The 20,284-nt window shown below is 38.7% G+C and overlaps 2 protein-coding genes across 2 annotated transcripts in view; one reads left to right on the plus strand and one right to left on the minus strand.

The window, feature by feature from the left end:
* The first annotated feature begins 10,407 nt into the window (after positions 1 to 10,407).
* Mbd3l1 (methyl-CpG binding domain protein 3 like 1) lies at positions 10,408 to 10,986 on the plus strand. Its single transcript, XM_057768910.1, has one exon. The coding sequence runs from the start codon at positions 10,408 to 10,410 to the stop codon at positions 10,969 to 10,971; it is 564 nt and encodes a 187-aa protein (XP_057624893.1). The 3' UTR covers positions 10,972 to 10,986.
* A 7,237-nt stretch (positions 10,987 to 18,223) lies between these two features.
* Muc16 (mucin 16, cell surface associated) overlaps positions 18,224 to 20,284 on the minus strand; it is a 191,987-nt gene continuing 189,926 nt past the window's right edge. The window contains exon 86 of the mRNA XM_057766818.1: positions 18,224 to 18,370. Within this exon, the coding sequence (XP_057622801.1) occupies positions 18,272 to 18,370 (99 nt within the window). The 3' untranslated portion in view covers positions 18,224 to 18,271. The remainder of the gene's footprint in view (positions 18,371 to 20,284) is intronic.

Raw genomic sequence — 20,284 nt, forward strand, 5'->3', positions numbered from 1 at the left:
TCTTGATGAAAGGCGTACTAACTGAGCAAGATAAAAGCTCCTTCTATACTACTGGGTATATACTACAAAGAGTATTCTAGTTCACTTTCCCCTGCTGTGATAAAACATTCTGACAAAAAAGCCACTAGAGTAGGAAAGGATTTATTTAGCTACACATCGTGACCTCAGTCCATCACTGAAAGAAGTCTGGGCAGGAATTGAAACAGGTGTGGAGGAACACTGCTTAGATTGCTCAGCCCACACTGTCACACAAACTAAGATTTTCTGCCCAGCGTAGCACTGCCCACAGTGGTATGGACTCTCCCATGTCAATCATAAATGTTAAAGCGCCCACAGACTTGTCTGCTGGCCAATCTGATGGAGGCATATTCTCAGCTGAGGTTTCATCTTCACAGATAACTCTAGCTTGTGTCAACTTGACAAAAAAAGTTATTATGCTATAGACATATATGCATACTTATACCTATTACTTCATCCTTCACAATAGCTATGGTGTACCAGCCTGTGTACACATTAACAGAGGAATGGGTTAAATGTGGTAAATATATACAGTGGGATTCTGTAGAGCCACAAAGAATATGTCATTGCAGAAAAGAATGGACAAGGAGGGATCATTTTTCTAAATAATCATATTAAGTGAAATAAACCAGTCTCACAAAGAAAAATATTATATGTTTTCTGTCACACATGGAATCTAGGGGGAAATATAGTAAGGAATGCCATAAACCCATTCCTTTGTGCAATTAACATGTTAATTGAAAAGTACATTATATTTATTGTGTGTGTCTGCGTGCAGAGGTCAGAGGACATTCTGTGAATTTCAGTCCTCTCCTTACACCATACGGGTCCCAGGGATAGAACTTATGTGGTGAGGTTTGGAAATAAGAACTCTTACCCACTGAGCTATCTTTCAGGCCCAATATCTGCTAATTTGATAAAACAGAGTTTTTACGCAAGACAGACTAATTCTAGACTGTGTTGAGGGGATCATTGCCTCAACCTTGTTATATATAGACATTTCACATTCTGTGTTCTCTTGGCTCAAGTGGATTTATCTTGAATTTATTCTATTCCCAGGAATGAAAACAAGAACCACAATGCTGAGTGTGGGCAGCAGGGCTGACTGGAGCCAGGATGTCAACTTCAGTTTCCAGGCACAGATGGAGTTCTGTTCTTTCTTCCATGTGTACTGCAATCATCTGTGTGCTAGGAGATACCCTGCAAGTGATCAGCAGCTCTCAGTGGAGACCTATGCAGGGACCAGCATGGGCCATGAGTTGCCAGCAATTTCACCCTGTACGTAAAATTATGTGTAGCTGGAATAGGAATCAGCCTTAAAAAGCAAAGGAATTCTGACATACAGTACAACATGAACGAAACATTTTGTTGAGGAAGGTATACCAGTGGTAAAGGATAAATGCTATCTGTTTCTACCTACAGCCCTCACGAATACAGCCAAATTTATAGAAGTAGAAATAGGAGGGTGGATGCCCTAGCCTGGGAAGAGGGATAAAGAGTTAGTGTGCAGTAGGAAAAGAGTTTCCTGTTTGTGAAATGACAGTTCTTGAGATGAATGGTGGTGATGGATACACAACAACATGAAGAGAGTAATACCACTGGGCTAGACACTCAAGGATGAGTCATACAATATATTTTATGTTTTGTAGGTCTTACGATATTTTTAAAGCAAAAATATAATCTGTAGCTATTCTGAGATTGCATTGTTTTCTTTCTCTGGTCATGAATGTCCTTTGTCTTCCTCCATCTCCTCTTCCTACTCTCCTTGTTCCTCTTCCTCCTCCATCTCCTCCTCCTCAGTCTCCATCTTCTTTCCTCCCATTCTATTTACAATTTTTGTCTTCATTTCTTCTTTCTGTTATTTATTTCTCAGTGACTGTTTGCTCTCTCTTTGCCTCTCTTTCCTCCCTTCTCGTTTGTTTCTCTCATCTGTGTTCTGACTCACACCGGCCCCCAGTTATGTTGCCCAGTTATTTCCGTTCTTGTAGAAAAACCCCAGCTTTTGCCCTTGTTTCTGCACTCTGTATCCATCTTGTTACCAGAGGGAGAATTACCGTCAAAACTGGGGGACCATATAAAGTGTAGGAATTAAAACAAGGACTAGAATTTCATGACAGAAAATACATCAAGCCATCACATTGTATTTCACAAATATATTTAATTATTTCTCAAAAATTTAAAAAGACAATTAGAATGATAAGATTGATCAATAACCTGAAGCATTATGTAGACATAAAAGTTATTATATACTATGGTTCAAAATTAATACTATTTTATATAGAATTTGTTTTTGCTAATATAACAACAAATTTTGCATATTTATAGAATAATTTATTAATTTTGCATCACTCAGATTAAAATATAGAGATGATTTAAGGCAAGGAAAGTTTATTTAGCTATAGTTTGTTGGGGAATATTATATTAAGGTATTATTTTTGTTTATGTCACACTTATTTTAAGTCTGGGAAGCTGTGCTGTGCCTGTCTAGAACACCTGATGGTCTAATAAAGATCTGAACAGTCAATAGCGAGGCAGGAAAAATGATAGGCCAGGCTGTCAGGCAGAGAGAACATGTAGAGAAAATCTCGGAACAAAGGGAGAAGTAGCCAGAGAAGAAGGAGGACGTCAGGGGCCAGCCATCCAGCTACACAGCAATCCACAGGGCAAGAGTAAGATTTACAGAAGTAAGAGAATGGGAAAAATCCATAGGCAAAAGGTAAACAAGATAACTTTTAAGTAAAAGCTGACAAGCAACAAGCCAAGCTAAGGCTGAGCATTTTCACCTAAGAATAAGCTTCCATGTGACTCATTTGGGAGCTGGGTGGCATTCCCCTCTCCCCGAAAAGAGCCAAAGAGTTTAAAGCACCTTACTACAACACAGGTTCAGAACATTACCATCTATCCTGATAGAACTCTGGCTTTGGGATTGGGAGACAGCAATTTTACACATGTGGGCAGACTAAGAAGCAGAGACAGCTGATCTGGAACCAGAGGTAGTTATAATATTCATATTGTCTGTTCCTAGTGATTTTCTTCTGCTAGTAAGGACCCTCCTGCTAAAGTCTCTATGCCTTCAAAATACTGTTATAAACTGGGAACTGAGAATTCAAAGTATAAGCCTGTGGGGGACAGTTCAGATTCAAGCCATAGCAGGTGCCATGTAACCCTGTGATGTCTTAGAATGTGTGTGCATTGTAATATATTGAAATCGGGGTAAATAAACTAATCTCAAAGACATCATTTGTTTATGCTGAAAGTATAAAAGCCAATCAAGTTTTTATATATAGCCATTATTGTTTCTATAGTTATTTACATTTTTTTAAAAAAATATATTCTAGAAATTAAGCTCGTATTTTCTGTTAATAGCACATGTCAGTGTATGGGGTAAATTGTATCAGATGTACATTCTCTATATTCATATTAATTCTAACTATGCTAGGTATGATAATTCATTTGTGAGGTTAAGGCTGAGATAGGAGGATTCTATACAGCCTCTATACAGCAATTTAAAGACTAACAAGGATTATGTGGAGCCAGAATATGTGGTGTAGGAGGTCCTTCTGTCTTTGTGTTGCTTTCATTGGTTAATGAAGAAATTGCTTTGGGCTGGTTGATAGGGTAGAATTTAAGTAGTCAGGGAAGGCAGAACTGAATGCTGGGAGAAAGAAGGGTGGAGTCAGAGAGATGCCATGGATCTGCCTGAGACAGACACTGGGAATTTTACCCAGTAAGCTTCTGCCATGTGGTAATACACAAATTAATAGAAATGGCTTAAGTTAAGATGTAAGAATTAGCCAATAAGCAACTAGAGCTAATGGGCCAAACAGTGATTTAATTAATACAGTTTCTGTGTGCTTACTTTGGGGCTAAGCTAGCCAGGCAGTCAGAACGAACAAGTGGCTCCTTGTAACAGTTGGTGCCCACATGGTCAAATAAATCCATGTAAAACCTGAGAGGGCTTGAAAAGGAATTCTAGATAAAAAAAAAATAATAATATAGAGTTTAACACAGCTTGCTGTTTGCTGGCTGCATGCCACAGCTCCTTTAAGAGAGGTTTTCCTGACTCAGCAGCAGCAGTAGTAGAAAAAAAAGCCATGCTGTTTTAAGACAAAGTTTCTTGGGCCATGTCGCCAGCACAAACTTCCACTATGGAGCATTTTAATGGCATTTGTGGGCCTGGGTGTTTGTGTGCCCACTCGTGGTTGGGAGGAAAGTCACAGAGACCATGTCCATAGCTCAGCACTCCCCTCCTGGACAGGCAGTGGGATCAGATCTACTAGGTGTGCACAAGCAGGAGAGTATGGCAGATTCCTACCACCATACCCAGAGATATTTTCAGGCCACTCAGTGCACTGCATGGCAGATTTAGTTTTTACTCCAGAAAAAAAAAAGGGTTTATGTGCTACATGGTGCTACCCAGAGTTTAGGTGGTGAGGATGGCTCCCACCCGATAGTCCTAGAGCTGAGGTGAACTATCTCCACCATATTTAAAGACTGAGAGAGGCAAAACCAGCACCCAGGGCCACTGAAACCAAGCTGTTTAGCATTTTAAGAAACATTTCTGATCAGAAAATAATTATGGATATGCATTAAAGACAAATCCAGATAAAAAGACCTCTAAATGGGTCACAGTGTTGAATAAATGTATGCAGGCTTGGGAGAGAGAAGAAAAAGAGTACAGAGAGTCATAAAATAAAGTTAATGCTTTTAAAAAAGAGTAAAGTCTTTAAAGAGACAGAGCAAAGATAGTCATAGATTAAAAGGAGTAAAGAAAAATAACCCACATAAAATTGGAAAATTCACAGAGTCTGGATTATATATATTATCATGTTTCCTTTGAATTTTTTGACTGTGAAGGAGCTAAGTAAAGAGAGATATTTCATTGTATGGGCTGATAAGCTAAACCAGCATGTATATTATAAAGGTATCTTGACTTCAGAATTTGGGTCTAAGAATATGCTGCTTGGGAAAAGAGGTTCTTCTTTTGTTTTCACAGAAGATGAGAACCTGTAGATTGCTTCCAGGCAAATATGGTTTCATGGACCAAGGTCTCCTAAAAGGTTGCCGTAAACACCCTCAAAAAATTACTTTGCCCAACTACTGACTGAGATGAACCTAGCATACAAGATACACCATGAAATAACAGCGCCCCCAAACAGCAGGAAGCAGTATGGACAAAACTACGCCCATATTCCCAAATATTGTTCATAGTTGTTTGTTTACATTTAAAGGGGATATGCTATAAAGATAAATAATTTGCTTTGGTATAGATCTTGGTTTATTGATACAAATTTAAGGTTAATTTTGTTTTTTGTACATTTCTGTTTTTCATTAAGGTATTGTGTTTGTGTAGCTCATTTAAAATTGTAATGTATAATTAAGAAATATAGGTTAATAGATAGTCATCTATAATAGTCAAGCTTATAGTCATGTTTTTTAGATTTTCTAGATGTATAGAGATATATTTCAGTTAGATAGATATTCTTCAAATCTTTCAGAGACCTTCAGAATATGGCATTTAAAATATTTTAATAACTTAGGACTTTTCATGACAATGAGACACATTTGCTCCTGGCAGGACCAAGCTACTTCTAGATGGTGGGCATTGAAGAGACTCCTTATGGAGTTGTTTAGCCATTGGGCAAGAAACTGCTCTTTCCTGCTGCATGGACGGCTTCATGGTATGCTGTAAAAACTGGACATGCAGAACCCAAAGAGAAATGACTGCTAAACTTGGCTAAAGGTGAGATGATTCTTCGGGGTTCCTGCTTCATGAAAGAGTCTGCGAGACATTCTGCAGTATACAGAAGAAAGTGACTGGTAAACTGCCAATATAAGCAGACCTGTCCTTAAAATTTCTTGCTTCATGGAAAAATCTTCTGGACACTATGGGTCTGTAGGCTGACGATGGATGCCCCAGTGGTACAGAAAAACTTTGGGTGACTGTCCAGGCAGCAAGATGTCGCTGTCATTTCTAGAGTTTTGGAAGTTGCTTACAATGTACTTCCTGTTTACTTATGTAATATTACATTTTTTTCTGGAGTCTTTGATGGAGTTGAAAAATTTATAGTTATAGTTTTCCTTTGTTATGATAAAAGATAAAGAAGATATAATTATTGTAACTGTAATTCTTGCTTAATAACTGTTTTGTTATATGTAATTTTACTATGTTAATGTTAAAGCCTTCCTTTTTGTTTAAACAAAAAAGGGAAAATGGTATAGGAGATCCTTCTGTCTTTGTGTTGCTTTCATTTGTTAATAAAGAAACTGCTTTCGGTTGGTTGATAGGGAAGAACTTAGGTAGGCAGGGAAGACAGAACTGAATGCTGGGAGAAAGAAGGGCAGAGTCAGAGAGACGCCATGGATCTGCTGGAGACAGACACTGGAAATTTTACCAGGTAAGCCACTGCCACATGGCGATACACAGATTAATAGAAATGGGCTAAATTAAGATGTAAGAATTAGCCAATAAGAAACTAGAGTTTAGCCAAGCAGTGGTGGTGCACCCCTTTAATTCTAGCACTCGGGAGGCAGAGGCAGGCAGATATTTGTGAGTTCAAGGCCAGCCTGGTCTACAAGAGCTAGTTCCAGGACAGGCTCCAAGTGCTTTCCATTTAAAGAGTATATGAAAATTTCCTTTTGATCCTAATAACAAAAGGTCATTGTGACTTTTTCAAGGGAAAGAGTCATAGAATGATGACAGCACATGAAGGTTCCGAGCAGTCAGAGGAGCTGGTTGGAGGTAAGATGCTCTGGAAAAAAAAAAAAACATAATATAGATGTCCCTTCTTGAGACGTTTGTGCTAAGAAAAAAGGACAGAAAAGATTAGACAAAGGATTTCTATGTAGTTCAGAGAAATGTAAACATGATTAAATTCCAAAGGAAGAATTCCCTAGAAAAAGACATTGAAGATTGAGGGACTTTTTGGTATACTGTGGACATGAGATTACAAAACAGGAAGATGGGGAAAATCTCAGACTGGAAAATAAAGGAAATATAAGCATGATTGGAAGAAATGTACACAGCCTAAGATACGTGTAAGTTTGTCAACTAGACCCCTACAGCTTCAGCTTAGTCAGTTTCCCCATGCAGTACTGGGGAAGTTGTAAGGGAATGTGAGTGTGTAGGAGGGTGAGGGCTTGATTCCTCTGCTCTTGACTGTGTATGTAAACATCTGCTTGACTTCCTGGCAGTGATGAGCTATAATAGGAACTCTTTCCTATCCATTGTTTTTACCAGAGTATTTTATCACAGCAGCAGAAAGAGGAATTAAAAGTGGAAATGACAAAAAGTAAAACTTCAGAACGTATCAAATAGGCTTAAGGTAAATTCAGTGACTTGATAGACTAACACCTTTTGCCATGTTAATGTCAAATTTGTGTATTTATAGTTGCACCAAAATAGTACGTTGTGCGTTTTTTCATCAGGTATCATAAGACCAACAATAGCTATGGCATGGTAATGATAACATTCTTCCTAAGTTGAAGTTTTACAAGGTATGTAAGATAAAAGGGAAAGAATTTTTTAGTAATAACAATGGAATTATTGAAATCACAGACTGTAAAATTGAGTATTGACGTGGGATCAGGAAGAAGGAACTTGGATAATGGGTACCAAAGTTACACTGGAAGAATCAGTTCTTATATTCTATAGCAGAATATAATCCTAATATATTCTATATTAATATTGTGACTATAATTCACAATATTTCATATATATTATAATGAACTTAGGAAAGAGAAATCTGAAGCTTCTCAAGATAGAAATGGTAAATGCTGAGATGGTTAAAATGCTTGACTTAAACCTAACACATACTCTCCTGTAAATGTTTGTACTTTGTATGTTAATCTAAAAGAACAATTTTCTCAGAAGTCACATTGTAGAACCTGCCCAGATGCCCATCATCATATGAATGGATAAAGAAAATGTGGCATATATAGACAAGTGAAATTTTTATTTTTGAGACAGGGTTTTATATAGCCCAGGCTTGTGTCAAACTCACTGTGTAGCTGAGGATGCCCTTAAATTTTTTATTTTCCTTCTTCCATATCCCAGGTGCTATCATTACCAATCTGCATTGCCACACTTTGTTTTATGGAAATCAAACCTATGGTCTTGTGCATGCTAGGTAAGCACTATGCCAACTGAGCTCTATAGTCAGCCCCTACACAACAGACTGTTACTCAGTCATAAAATAGAATGAAAGTGTGCCAATTGCAGGACAGTGGATAGAACTAGAGACCATCCATCATTTTCAGTGAAATAAACTAGGCTTGGGAAGATAAATACCAGGCTGGGGAGATGGTTCTGCTGTGCAATTATGAGAATTGGAGTTTGAATCTCCAGAACCCACATAAAAATCGGGCCAACATTTAGGAATATATGTATATTTTAATGAAAAATGTTTTTTTTCATTAAAAGAGAGGAGAGGTATATGGGGGCCTAGTGGGAGGAAAGGGAAAGGAGAAATGATGTAATATAATTTCAAAGATAAAATACATTGAAAAAAACCAAACCAAACCAAACAAACAAAAATACCAAACAGGCAAATGTGGTGGCTACCTGTAATCCCATCACTGAAGAGGCAGAAATAATGAATCTCCATGTCAAGCTGGCTAGCTAGACTACCCAGAGTTGGTCTTTCATTGGTTCAAAGAGAGAGCCTGCCTTAATAAATAAATAAATCAACTTCCAGCCCCCACAGGCACACGTGACCTTGTGCACCCACATGCAAAGATGTAAGCACACACATTTTACACATACACATCCAAAAGAAAAGACAAATACCATGTTTCCTCTCATGTGGGAACTATTTAAAGTACTTTTGATATTTGTGTTCTTTTGAGTGTGAGGAGTGTGTGCATATATTTGCCATACCAAGCATGTGGGGGTCAAGGGACAGCTCATGGGAGCCGGTGCTCAGGTTATCGGGTTTAGCAACAAGGCCCCTTACCTTCAGAGTCACCTCAACATGGGAGGTGTGTTTTAAATAAAAAGAATATAACACGAAAGGGGAAACATGAGAGGTGTAGAAGGGAAGCGGGAAGAGGAGGAGGGAGAAAAGGCTGCTAAATACTAAAGAGCAATAGCAGTGGTGGCGATGATCAAAGCACATTATTTGTGAATATGGAAATGCTACAGTGATAACCCTTTGTGCAGTTAATGTACATTAATAAAAATTAGTAGATAAATAAGGGAGCTAAGTATTCCAGAGTCAACTTTGTTCTTGGGAAATATTTATGTGCTGTGCCATGTACTATGTGTTACGTAAGACCCAGCAAAACCCACTAGAAATCAAATTTCTTTCTTTCTTTCTTTCTTTCTTTCTTTCTTTCTTTCTTTCTTTCTTTCTTTCTTTCTTTCTTCCCTTCTTTCTTTCTTTCTTTCCTTCCTTCCTTCCTTCCTTCTGTCCTTCTTTCTTCTTTCTTTTTATTTTCTGCTCTGCTGTGAATAGGTTTTCTAAATTACTTATTTTGAACATGACCTTTTGGGTTGATTAATGTCTCAGGTTTTGTAGTGATATTGTTGGTAGTTTTGCTATTAATTTTTAAAAATATGTATTTATTCTTTGAAAGTTTCATACATGCAGGAAATGTATCAATCATATCATGCTTCATTTACCCCCAGCTTCATCCAAATATCCTTATCACTTCTCCCTTCCAACTCCATGTCCTTTTCCAACCGACTGAAAGCTATTAGTTCTTCCAGTATGTGCATGGATATAGGGCCATCCACTGGAGCAACCCATCAGAGGCCACATACCTGAAGAAAACTCACTGTTCTTCCCTCGGCAGCCATCAGTGCCCTGAGCTTCTAGCACAGCTGTGTTGGAATGTTGGCTGGCCTGACCTTGTACAGGTTTTGTGCCAAGTAATTAGAGCGTCTGTGAGTTCTTGATTGCAGTGACCCTGTTGTGTCCAGGAAATGCTGTTCTATAGCATTCTTTCACAACCTTGGGCTCTTAGGATCTAATTTCACTGTTTATTTAAATATTAAAGAAGCTATGAAAATCAAGTGGTTCATAACAAATCCATCATCAAACAACACAGAAGAATGGCAGAATTGAGACTTAGAGGAAGACTGGGGACTGTGTATCAGGAGAGGGAATGTGAGGTCTCAAGCAGTTGGCTGTGCATCCAGAAAGAAGAAAAATACACTCAAGCAAGGAGGGAGTTTTGCCAAGTGTTTGGAGAATTTAGATTTTGAGCTTTTTGTGCTCAACTTAGCTCTGTTCAATGATGTTCCAAACTTATTACCAGAGGGAGAGAGGGAAGGTGGAAGTTAAAAGCAGCATTTATAATTGGTAAGTATCACATGGATAATACAAGGAGACAGCCTTCATTAAATTTATCCAATTTTATGACTTATAGGGTTAAGAAAGGAGTCAGATGGGCAAGACTTCACAGAGGAAGCAGTGTGACTGGGAAAACCTATCAAAGCCAAAGCCTTGTTTACCCGACTCAATCCCCTTGAGGATGTCCAATTACACATTCAAGAGGCCAGTCACTAGAATCACATCCCATCTGGGCAATGAGGTAAGATATCATCAGTGGGAGGAGACCTTGGTCAAGCCCCAACAAGCCTGCTGGCAGAAGAGACTGCAAGGACTCCAGGCCTACAGCAGTGCAGGAAAACTTTTGAGCACCTCAGATCTTGCCAAAGCTTTGCAAGATCTCAGACCTGGAGGCACAGATGCGTCTGTTTCAGAGACTCAAGCCAACAGTGTTGACTGTAGGTCCACCCACGAGTCATCTTCACATTTGGCAGAGACGATTCCAGAAGCAGGTATCCCACAGAGCCTTTACAATCAATTTCTCGTCACTGAAGAAGATATTAGCAAACAGGAAAAGAAAGTGAAAAGAGCAAGAGAAAGACTGGCAGTTGCCATGATTGCACACAGGCTAGCAAACGAGGCAGAGAAAGTGAGGGGGTCAAAGAAGGCAACCTTATAAATACAGGGAGGGGGAGCTGGGGAGAAGATACTGCAGATAAAATGCAGAATTGTTTTAACACTTCTTTGCAGTGTCTTTTGTTGTTATTTTGAGATGTTCAAACTTTAAACTTGACAACACTTCATTAAAATATTTGTGCAATGCAAAAAATATAAATGATAATTATTATTTTTCTCTTACTCTACCCACCTCTTTCTCTGTACTAAAGGTCAAACCCAACTTTCTGCTCATATCAGGTGGATACTCTACCATAGACCTACATCACCCAGCCAGTAATAATTATTTTTTAAAATCATTTTGGGGACTGGAGAGATGGCTCTATGATGAAGTCCACTGGCCAAGTATAATTCCCCCACATCTACATATCAGGTTACGCCTATCTGTAATTTCAATTCCAAGGGGATCCATTGTTCTCTTTTGATCTCCACAGAAACCAGGTACACACACAATACATAGACATAGATGAAAGCATATACATAGCAAATTATTTTTAATTATGTATGTCTATGTATTGCTTTGTGCACATGAGAAGAGGTGCATGAAGTGACCAGAAGGTTTTGTATTCCTTGGAGCTGTAGCTATAGGCAGTTGTAAGCCATCATACACCGGTGTTGGTAACCAAACTTGGGCCCGCTGTGAGAGTTTTAAATGATCTTAAATATTGAACCAAATCTCTAGCCCCAGTAATTATTTTTAAGATGAGAATTGAGATGAGAAAATATTTTTTTAAGTTCTTTATAGTCCTATATTCACTCACCATTTTATTTAAAAAAATGTTTATGTACATGAGTGTTTTACCTGTATGTATGTCTATGAACAGTATGCAGGTTTGGTGTCCATGGAGGCCAAAAAAGGTTATTGGTTCCCCTGGAACTTGAGTTATAGACAGTTGGGTGCTGCCATATAGGTTCCGGGAAACAAACCCAGGTCCTCTGGAAGAACATAAAGTACTCTTAACTACTAAGCCATCATTTACTAGATACCCAATAGTCTTGCATTTCATTAGTAGTGCTTAAAAAGTATTTTTGCCTTCTGACATTCTCAGAATGCACAGTCTCAGTCTTTTTGCCCCTTCTTAGCAATGATCCCTAAACCTTAGGTTCAGGGGTTATGTTATATGTGTATCCATTGGGACTGAACTCACAACTCTGCATTTTGATTGGTTGTGGTTTTCTGTAATGGTGTGTCTGCTGTAAAAGAAAAGTTCCTTGATGCAGGGAGGACTATGCTTTTCTGTGTAAAGGTATATGATACAGTGTTTTGATGTGCATATATAGTAAGAAGACTTTTACAAATTAACTTGTATTACTTTTATAATTACTAATGAAATACATGTCAAGTCAACTTGAGAAAAGAGGTTAGTTTGCTTCATAGTTTGAGGGGGCAGTCTGAAGGCTTGCCAGCAGGAATATGAGACAGCTTCTCACATTGTATTTGCAGTCTGGAAACAGACAATGTTGGGTTTCTACTCATTTCCTCCTATTTATTTTCTTCTTATTCAGTCTGAGATCTCAGGCCATTAGATGGTACCACTCATGTTTAGGATGGACCTTCTTTCCTCAATTAAACTCTGAAAATAGTCTCACAGACATGTTCAGAATTGTGTCTTCTAGGTAACTCTGGAGCCAGTTAAGTTGACAATGCAGATGACTACCTCATGCTATTTCTCAAAGTTAATGATCTTATGGGTAGTACCAACACACAGCAACTGGCTTAGTCAATTTCAATTATATAGCATGATGTTTCTCACTGGAATCCTATTCTGCACATTAGAGCCTGGACATAGTTTTTCTACATAACTTCAGTTTTGTGCTCATTAATCTGCATCTGTCCATGCTCAGTCCTGCCCACAGTCACAATCATTCTATTACCTGTTTTCATATATCTTTCTTTCCAAAGACTACATATAGCTATACCATGAAGTCAATCACCTCCCACTGTGTGTGTGTGTGTGTGTTAGTTGTATGCCACAGAACAAGTCAGAGGACAAATTCATGCATTGATCCTCAAATAAGGTGAAAACCTTATTTGAGAAGGATTTCAAGCCCATGAGCTTCCATGGAGTCTCTTGTCCCTGTCTTATCCCAGGAGTGCTGGGATTTTAGATACATGACACTGTGTCCAGATTGTGGAGTTTAAACTCCATGTCTGCTCAGCAAGCATTTACCTGTATTGTCATTTCAATTGTATTTTAATAAATGAAGCTTGCCTGGGGATTGGGAAAACACTTGTCAACCTTACAACCAGGTAGGGGTAACACACACCTTTAATCCCAGTAACCATACTAGTTGCCATAGAAACCAGTGATGCATGCCTTTATTCCCAGTGGTGTATGCCTTTAATCCCAGACCTAGAGAGGATTATAACACAGGATGGACAGCTTGTAGACACAGTCTCATTCTGAGATTTCTGGAGGCAGGATGACTATTTTAGACTGAGGTCAGGGTAAGAGCCAGTGGCTGGCTGTTTTGCTTTTTGGGTCTTCAGGTTGAACCACAATTTCTCTGAGTCTTTATTAATTGTGCTTCATTTACCCACTAGACTGTTCCCCCAGTTTGCATATTTCTTTTTATGTCAATCTTATGTTTTGCTTAAGGTCAACAGGAGTTATTATGTATGTGTGGACAGAAGTTTCTGTCCCACCCAGTCCTGCAGCCATTCAGTCCCAAAGAAACACACAGAAGCTTATGTTAATTGTAAACTGTTTGGCCTATTAGCTCAGGTTTATTAACTGACTCTTACAACTTAAATTAATCCATAAATCTTGTCTATGTTTAGTTGCATGACTTAGTACTTTTAATCAATGAGATATTCTCATCCTGTTTCCTCTGTGTCTGACTGAAGACTGCATCTCTGCCTTTCCTCTTCCCAGAATTCTCTTAGTCTGGTCGTCCCACCTATACTTCCTGCCTGGCTAATGGATAATCAGTGTATTAAACTAATACAAGTGTATTACTTGTATTACTGATACATTTGTAAACTAATGCACTTGTATTAAACTAATACCAGTGATAGAATTCTGTAGTGCCTTGTCCTTACAGATTGTGATGGCTTGTTCTTGGCTGTTAACTTGATCACATATGGAATTAGCTAAAACACAAAAAGCTGGGCCCATCTCTGAGGGATTTTTTTTCTTAAGTCATTTGCAGGGAAAACCCACTTTTATTCTGGATCTCTGGGAAGATACACCTTTAATCCAGATTTTCTCAAGTCAGAAAATCAACCTTTAATGTGGGCCACACCTTCTGCTGGCAGCCCTTGGAAAGACTTGGAAGAAGGAAGTTTGCTTCTCTCTTTGCTTGTTCTTGCTTTCACTATCAATTCCATTCCTTCACTGGCATTAGAGCTCATTTCTTCAGGATTCTGACATATACTGAAGACCAGCTGAGATGTTCAGCTTTGTAGACTGAACAAGTACTGAATTCTTGGGCCTTCCATTAATTGACAGCCATTGTATACTAACTGGACCACAGCCTGTGAGCCATTTTAACTAACTCCCTTTCTCTCCCCCTGTATGTATGTATTATATGTATGTATGCATGTATATAGATAATAGATATAGACTATATATAGTTATAATAAACAGGTATAGGCTAAAGTTGCCCAGCCACAATATATTGGATTTATACAATGTTTCGGTATTCATCTAAGTATCATTTTAAGTTTTATGTCTGTTTTCTAGATAACTTTTATTACATTTTGTGTGTGTGTGAGTGTGTATATGCACATGCATGTGGTGCTAGGTACCCATGTGACGGTCAGAGAATTGCTTGGGGTAATTGGTTGACTCATTCCACTATGAAAATCCCAGGAATCAACTCAGGATTTCAAGTTTGGGAGTAAGAGCTTTTACCTGCTGGGATTACATGTGTGTGCTGCTACACTAGGCTGTTTCTATTTCTTTTGATAGTTTGTCTATATCAGTACCTTGAATTTAAGTAATTCTTTTCCTTCCTGCTCTAGCTAGCTCATGTCTTTGAGTCTCCGTCCCTTTAGCTATTATGAGTAAATAAAACCATTGAGGATGGTGTCTTTGTCTATGTCCATGGGATGCTGCTATAACACAAAACCACAGACCACTCAACTAATAATTTATTCTCTTACAATTTTGGTGGCTGGGCATTCCAATATCAAGGTAGTTGCATCTGAGGTGTAGCTTCTTGCATCATCCTTCTCTGGTAGAAGGTAGAAGTACAAAGGAGGAAAAATGATTAGTACCTTTTTGGAATCAAAGGAGGCAGAAGAACCAATGCCCACAAGATCTTTGTCAATAGCAATTTGATTCCATTTGTGGTGATAGAGAGATCCTACATGATCAGAACACTTACTATTCTCAACTTTCAAAACTATTGCCTTGGTGCTCTGTGAGTTTTGGGAGCAAAACCTGAAAAAAAAAAAAAAAACACTCATCCCTGAGAGACCAAAGAAACAAAACCACCTAAGTCTAGTTGGTGAACCACTGGAGTTGCTTACAGGTAAAGGTAGCTGATCACAGAAGTGTCTACCCCAGGATGGAGGACTGCTATTCAAGACAGCTGTAGCCTTGAGGATCCCTGCAGAATCTGAAGGCAGTTACATGGGTATTCTCCTGTGGCCAGCAATTGTTTACTGTGTTTTATCCTTGGAGATAGGTCCAGTGAATCTTGTAACTTTCTTTCCCTGTCACCAACTTCATTTTTTAAAATAAAGATTAACTTTTATTTATGTGTTTGTGTGTCTGTATATGTGTGTACATATATGTGCAAGCAGGTGCTTTCAAAGGTTAGAAGAGGGTGACTGGAATTACAGGTGGTTTGTGAGCCGCCCAATGTGGGTACTGGGAAGAGAACAGATGAGCAGTATGTGCTCTTAATTGTGGACCATCTTTCCACCACCAACTTCTTTTTTTTTTTAATTTTTTATTGAGAAAAAGAAAAAAAAAAGTTTCTGCCTCCTCCTAGCCTCCCATTTCCCTCTCCCTCCTCCCGCCCTTCTCCCCCTCCCCCACTTCTCTACCCCTCCCTCTCCAGTCCAAAGAGCAGTCAGGGTTCCCTGCCCTGTGGAAAGTCCAAGGTCCTCCCCCCTCTGTCCATGTCTAGGAAGGTGAATATACAAACTGGCTAGGCTCCCACAAAGCCAGAACATGAAGTAAGATCAAAACCCCGTGCCATTGTCCTTGGCTTCTCATCAGCCCTCATTGTTCGCCATGTTCAGAGAGTCCGGTTTTATCCCATGCTTTTTCAGTCACAGTCCAGCTGGCCTTGGTGAGCTCCCAATAGATCAGCCCCACTGTCTCAGTGGGTGGGTGCACCCCTCCTGGTCCTGACTTCATTGCTCATGTTCTCCCTCCTGCTCCTCATTGGGACCTTGGGAGCTCAGTCCAGTGCTCCAGTGCACCACCAACTTCTTAAGGATTAAGAAGCTCCCTCAAACTAAAGGTAATGTTTAAGTTAGAGAAACTAACTACAGAACACCTGGGGATTGCATTTCTAACATACAGATTTTGTAAGGGACACTTATACCACAGCAGGAATATAAAAAAGATAACATATACAGAGTTTGTCATCTGTTGTGTTTAACAAGTGCTAAATTTTATCTTTACCTGTGATGTTAATTTCACAATAAAAATCACATCTATATAAGTTTTATAAGATCAAATATAAGTCCAGATAAGATTAAATTATGGTTGTTTGGGAAGTTGTTAATTAATGCATAACTGTAATAAGTATAACACTTATCAATAAGAATTTGAACTATCATGGTTTTGAGTGTATTCTCAAAGACTGCTTAAGTAGACTGAGGGTGGAAGACTAACACCAAAGGAAGTTTCCAGTTTTGTCATTTTGATTCTTAGCCATTGACTGTCATCACTTATGATTTTCCAGATGTGTAGAGGCCAGGTTAAGAGTGTATACTACTCTTCTGAAGACCCAAACTCAGTCTCCAGCATCCACATCTGGTGGCTCACAGGACATTGTGACTCCCCTTCTGGGGTATCCAACACTCTTCTGGCCTCTGCAGGTACCTGCACAGAAGTGGCATGACACACACAGATAAACAGACACATATATAAATTATATAGATGTAATTTCTAAGAAGTATGTAGAGATCATACAGTGTATTCCAGAAAATTCAAAGCAGGACAGTTGTGAAGCTAGTCTATACTGCTTACTTGTGTTCACAGCACAAGAAGATAAAAAAAAAATTAAATGGCTTTATTTTCCCTGTTGTCTTTCCTCCATGTTAATCTTCCATAATGTGGTCAGGTTCCAAGTTCTAACTCTAGTTTTGGAGTCATTTCTGACCCACTCACTCATTCCTTCACCTACTTCCCATTTGGGATGATCCAGAAGGGGAGAGGGAAATGACCCAAGAGGATTTGGGTAGAAATCCTATGGCAGATGAGTTCAGAGAATTTAAGTTTAAGAGAAACTTGAGATGGCCAGACCTTCATGGAGTTGAGGAATTAGAGAAACACACATCAGTGTGATGACTGTCACTAGAGTCAAGGGAAGGCATTCAGTGTGTGACTAGGAGTGTGCACACCAACATTGAAGGGGTGTGTTCATTTTACACCATGACAATTTCTATACTGGTGTGGTTTGAAAGTAGATATTGTTCCTTAGAGTCTCACATATTTAATCACTTGGTCTCTCCAGCTGCTGACATGGGGGTGGTTGTGGGAAAGTTGTGAAATGGAGCCTTGCTGGAAGAAGAGGTTTATAGGGTGATGGGCTTTGAGATGTTATAGTATGGCCCTGCTTCTTGTTCTCTGTTCCTTAACTGTCTGTGTAATATAACTAGCTTGGTGCCTGCTCCAGCCACCACCTTATCTCCATCATAACTGACTGTGTTCCACTGGAACTGTAAGCCAAACTAAGCCCTCTTTTATTTTACATTTTTATTCATTTTACAAACCAACCACAGTTCTCCCTCCCTCCTGTCTTTCCACTCCCTCTTGCCCCCATCTCATCCCATTTCCCATCCACTCCTCCCAAAGGGTAAGATTTTCCATGGGGAATCAACAGAACCTGGCACATCTTTTCTTTATGTTGCTGTTGTCAGATATTTTGTTTTAGCTGCCAAAAAGTAACTAATACAACAGTTTGATAAATTCTATTGTGCTTGAAGAATGGGATACCATGAGGCCACAGAACACAACCAAGTGTCTCCACCAGGACTTAACAAAGGAGGATCATTTCTTATCTCCAGGGATCTCCTCAAGGATCAAGTCAAGAAAATCACAGGTGCTGAATCTGACACATGTGGTTTATTTATTCTTTGGACCCTGCTAGGGGAAAGGTACTGCTGGCAGGTGGAGTCACGGGAGCTTCCTCAGGTCTAGGTGAGGCAGGTAATAACCTAGGCGGTGACGTTGAACCTGGTAGTCTCCCTCCTTTTTTCTTCTGCAGACAGTCACCTGTGAGAGTCATGTGAAGTCATAAGAATGAATTAGCCAGCCAGCCAGGTAGGGGAGAAATCAGGAATAAAAACATGACTAAAACCAGAGGCTGATATTTCTTATATGACTCTTCTTCCTTTTTCTGTTTAGGTTTCTCCCTTTAAACACCCTTTTCCCCTTTCTAGTCTTATTAATTCACCCATATAGCTCCTTCCGAATTAATTTATTAATATTAATTAAATAGTTAGCTATCAATCATGTATAAAATTGTCATGCATCAATAATCTAGTCTCTACTTGCAACATCAGTTGCTTTTGTATTATCTATCAACTTGCAATCATTTATGATTCTATCATCTATCTATTGTGTATTAGTAGTATATTCTTTGTTATCTATATAGCTACTATCAACCATCTGTGTAGCCTTCTGTCAGTTAGCATCTGTCAACCATCTATTCATCATATATCTCTCTATATATTTCTAACTATCCAGCACTATTCTACTTATTTATACATTTTTTCTAAATATTGTTTTCTCATCTCATTCTCAGCTTGATTTCTGTGCTGCTTCCCCACTGTCATTCTTTTAGCTTAAAAGGGAAATAACTCACATGCAATAAAGTCAACACATTTAAAGGGAATGACTTAGTGCAGCATAGCAGTATGTGTCTCTACTCCCAGCAGTTAGGAAATTGAGTTAGGGAGACTATTAATTCAATGCTAGCATGGGCTATATTGTGAAATTCTGTTTCAAAAAGAATGAAATAAATTATGAGTTTTTATTACAACTCTCTAAACCATCATTAAGAAAAAGGATGAAAAAGTACCTATTCATTATCTCTGTGGTCTGTTCATCATAATTCTTTCTTCCCTGCCATTTGCAAACATAATTACATTTGCATGATTCAAGAAATCAGGGCTGATTTCTGTATCTACAGATTAACCATTGACTATTTTTTTTTAAATTATGGAATAGCATTCAATTGTTGAGCTGTACCTCTTGATGGAAACTGAGCTTGTTTAACTTTCAGGTTGAATTCATTCTCTCTTCTTTTTGGTTTGGCTATGACTAAAAAGGTAATTATGCCCATTTTTGTACAGGTCTTTGGATAGGTGTTCTCTCTTTCTTTATAGTCTTCTAAAGAACTTTTTCATATGATATATTTTGATTGTTTTCCCTCCCCTAACTCCTCTCAGATCTTCTCCATCTTTCTAACCCAATCCACTCCCTGATCTTTTGCTTTCTCTCTCTCTAAAAGCAAGAAAAAAATCAAAATGAAAATCCAGTAAGACAAAAGAGTGCCAAAACAAAACAAAAATTTCCCATCCCTCCACCTCAAAAATCCCAATGAAGCTCATTTTGTGTTGGCTAACTACTCCTGCTCATGGTGCCTGCTCTGGATTGTGGTTAATATACCTAATGACACCCCACTGAAGAAAAATCATTTGTCCCTTTGCCAGCAAAGATCAATTGTAAAGAACTTCTTGATTAAGCTGCAACTTTGTATCTCCCTCCCCGTTTCAGTGCCGGAATTTTGTCTGGCTTTACCTTGTACAGGTCTTGTAGAAAGGCATGTTCATTTTTCTTGCATAAATTAATAGGATTGGGATGGTTGTGTCCTATGGCAAGTAACTCTCAAAGAAATGATCAACCTACATTCTGCTAGCTCTCAGTAAGAGTTCCTGTTACTTCAAATCTTTGCCAACACTTACTAATATCAGCCTTCTGGTTATTGTTTTATTCATTTTGCTATATCACTGTGTGCACTTCACTAATAACTAATGTTAGAACTTTAAGATCCATTGTAGAGCATCTCGACTACAGTTAATGTAATATATATTTCAGAAATATCCAGGGTAAGACTCATACCACACAAAAGGATATGATGGGATATTTACTTGGTTTAGTCATTTAATGAATACTTTGTAAATC

Source organism: Chionomys nivalis, chromosome 4 (genome assembly GCF_950005125.1).
Source record: "Chionomys nivalis chromosome 4, mChiNiv1.1, whole genome shotgun sequence".
Lineage (NCBI taxonomy): Eukaryota > Metazoa > Chordata > Mammalia > Rodentia > Cricetidae > Chionomys > Chionomys nivalis.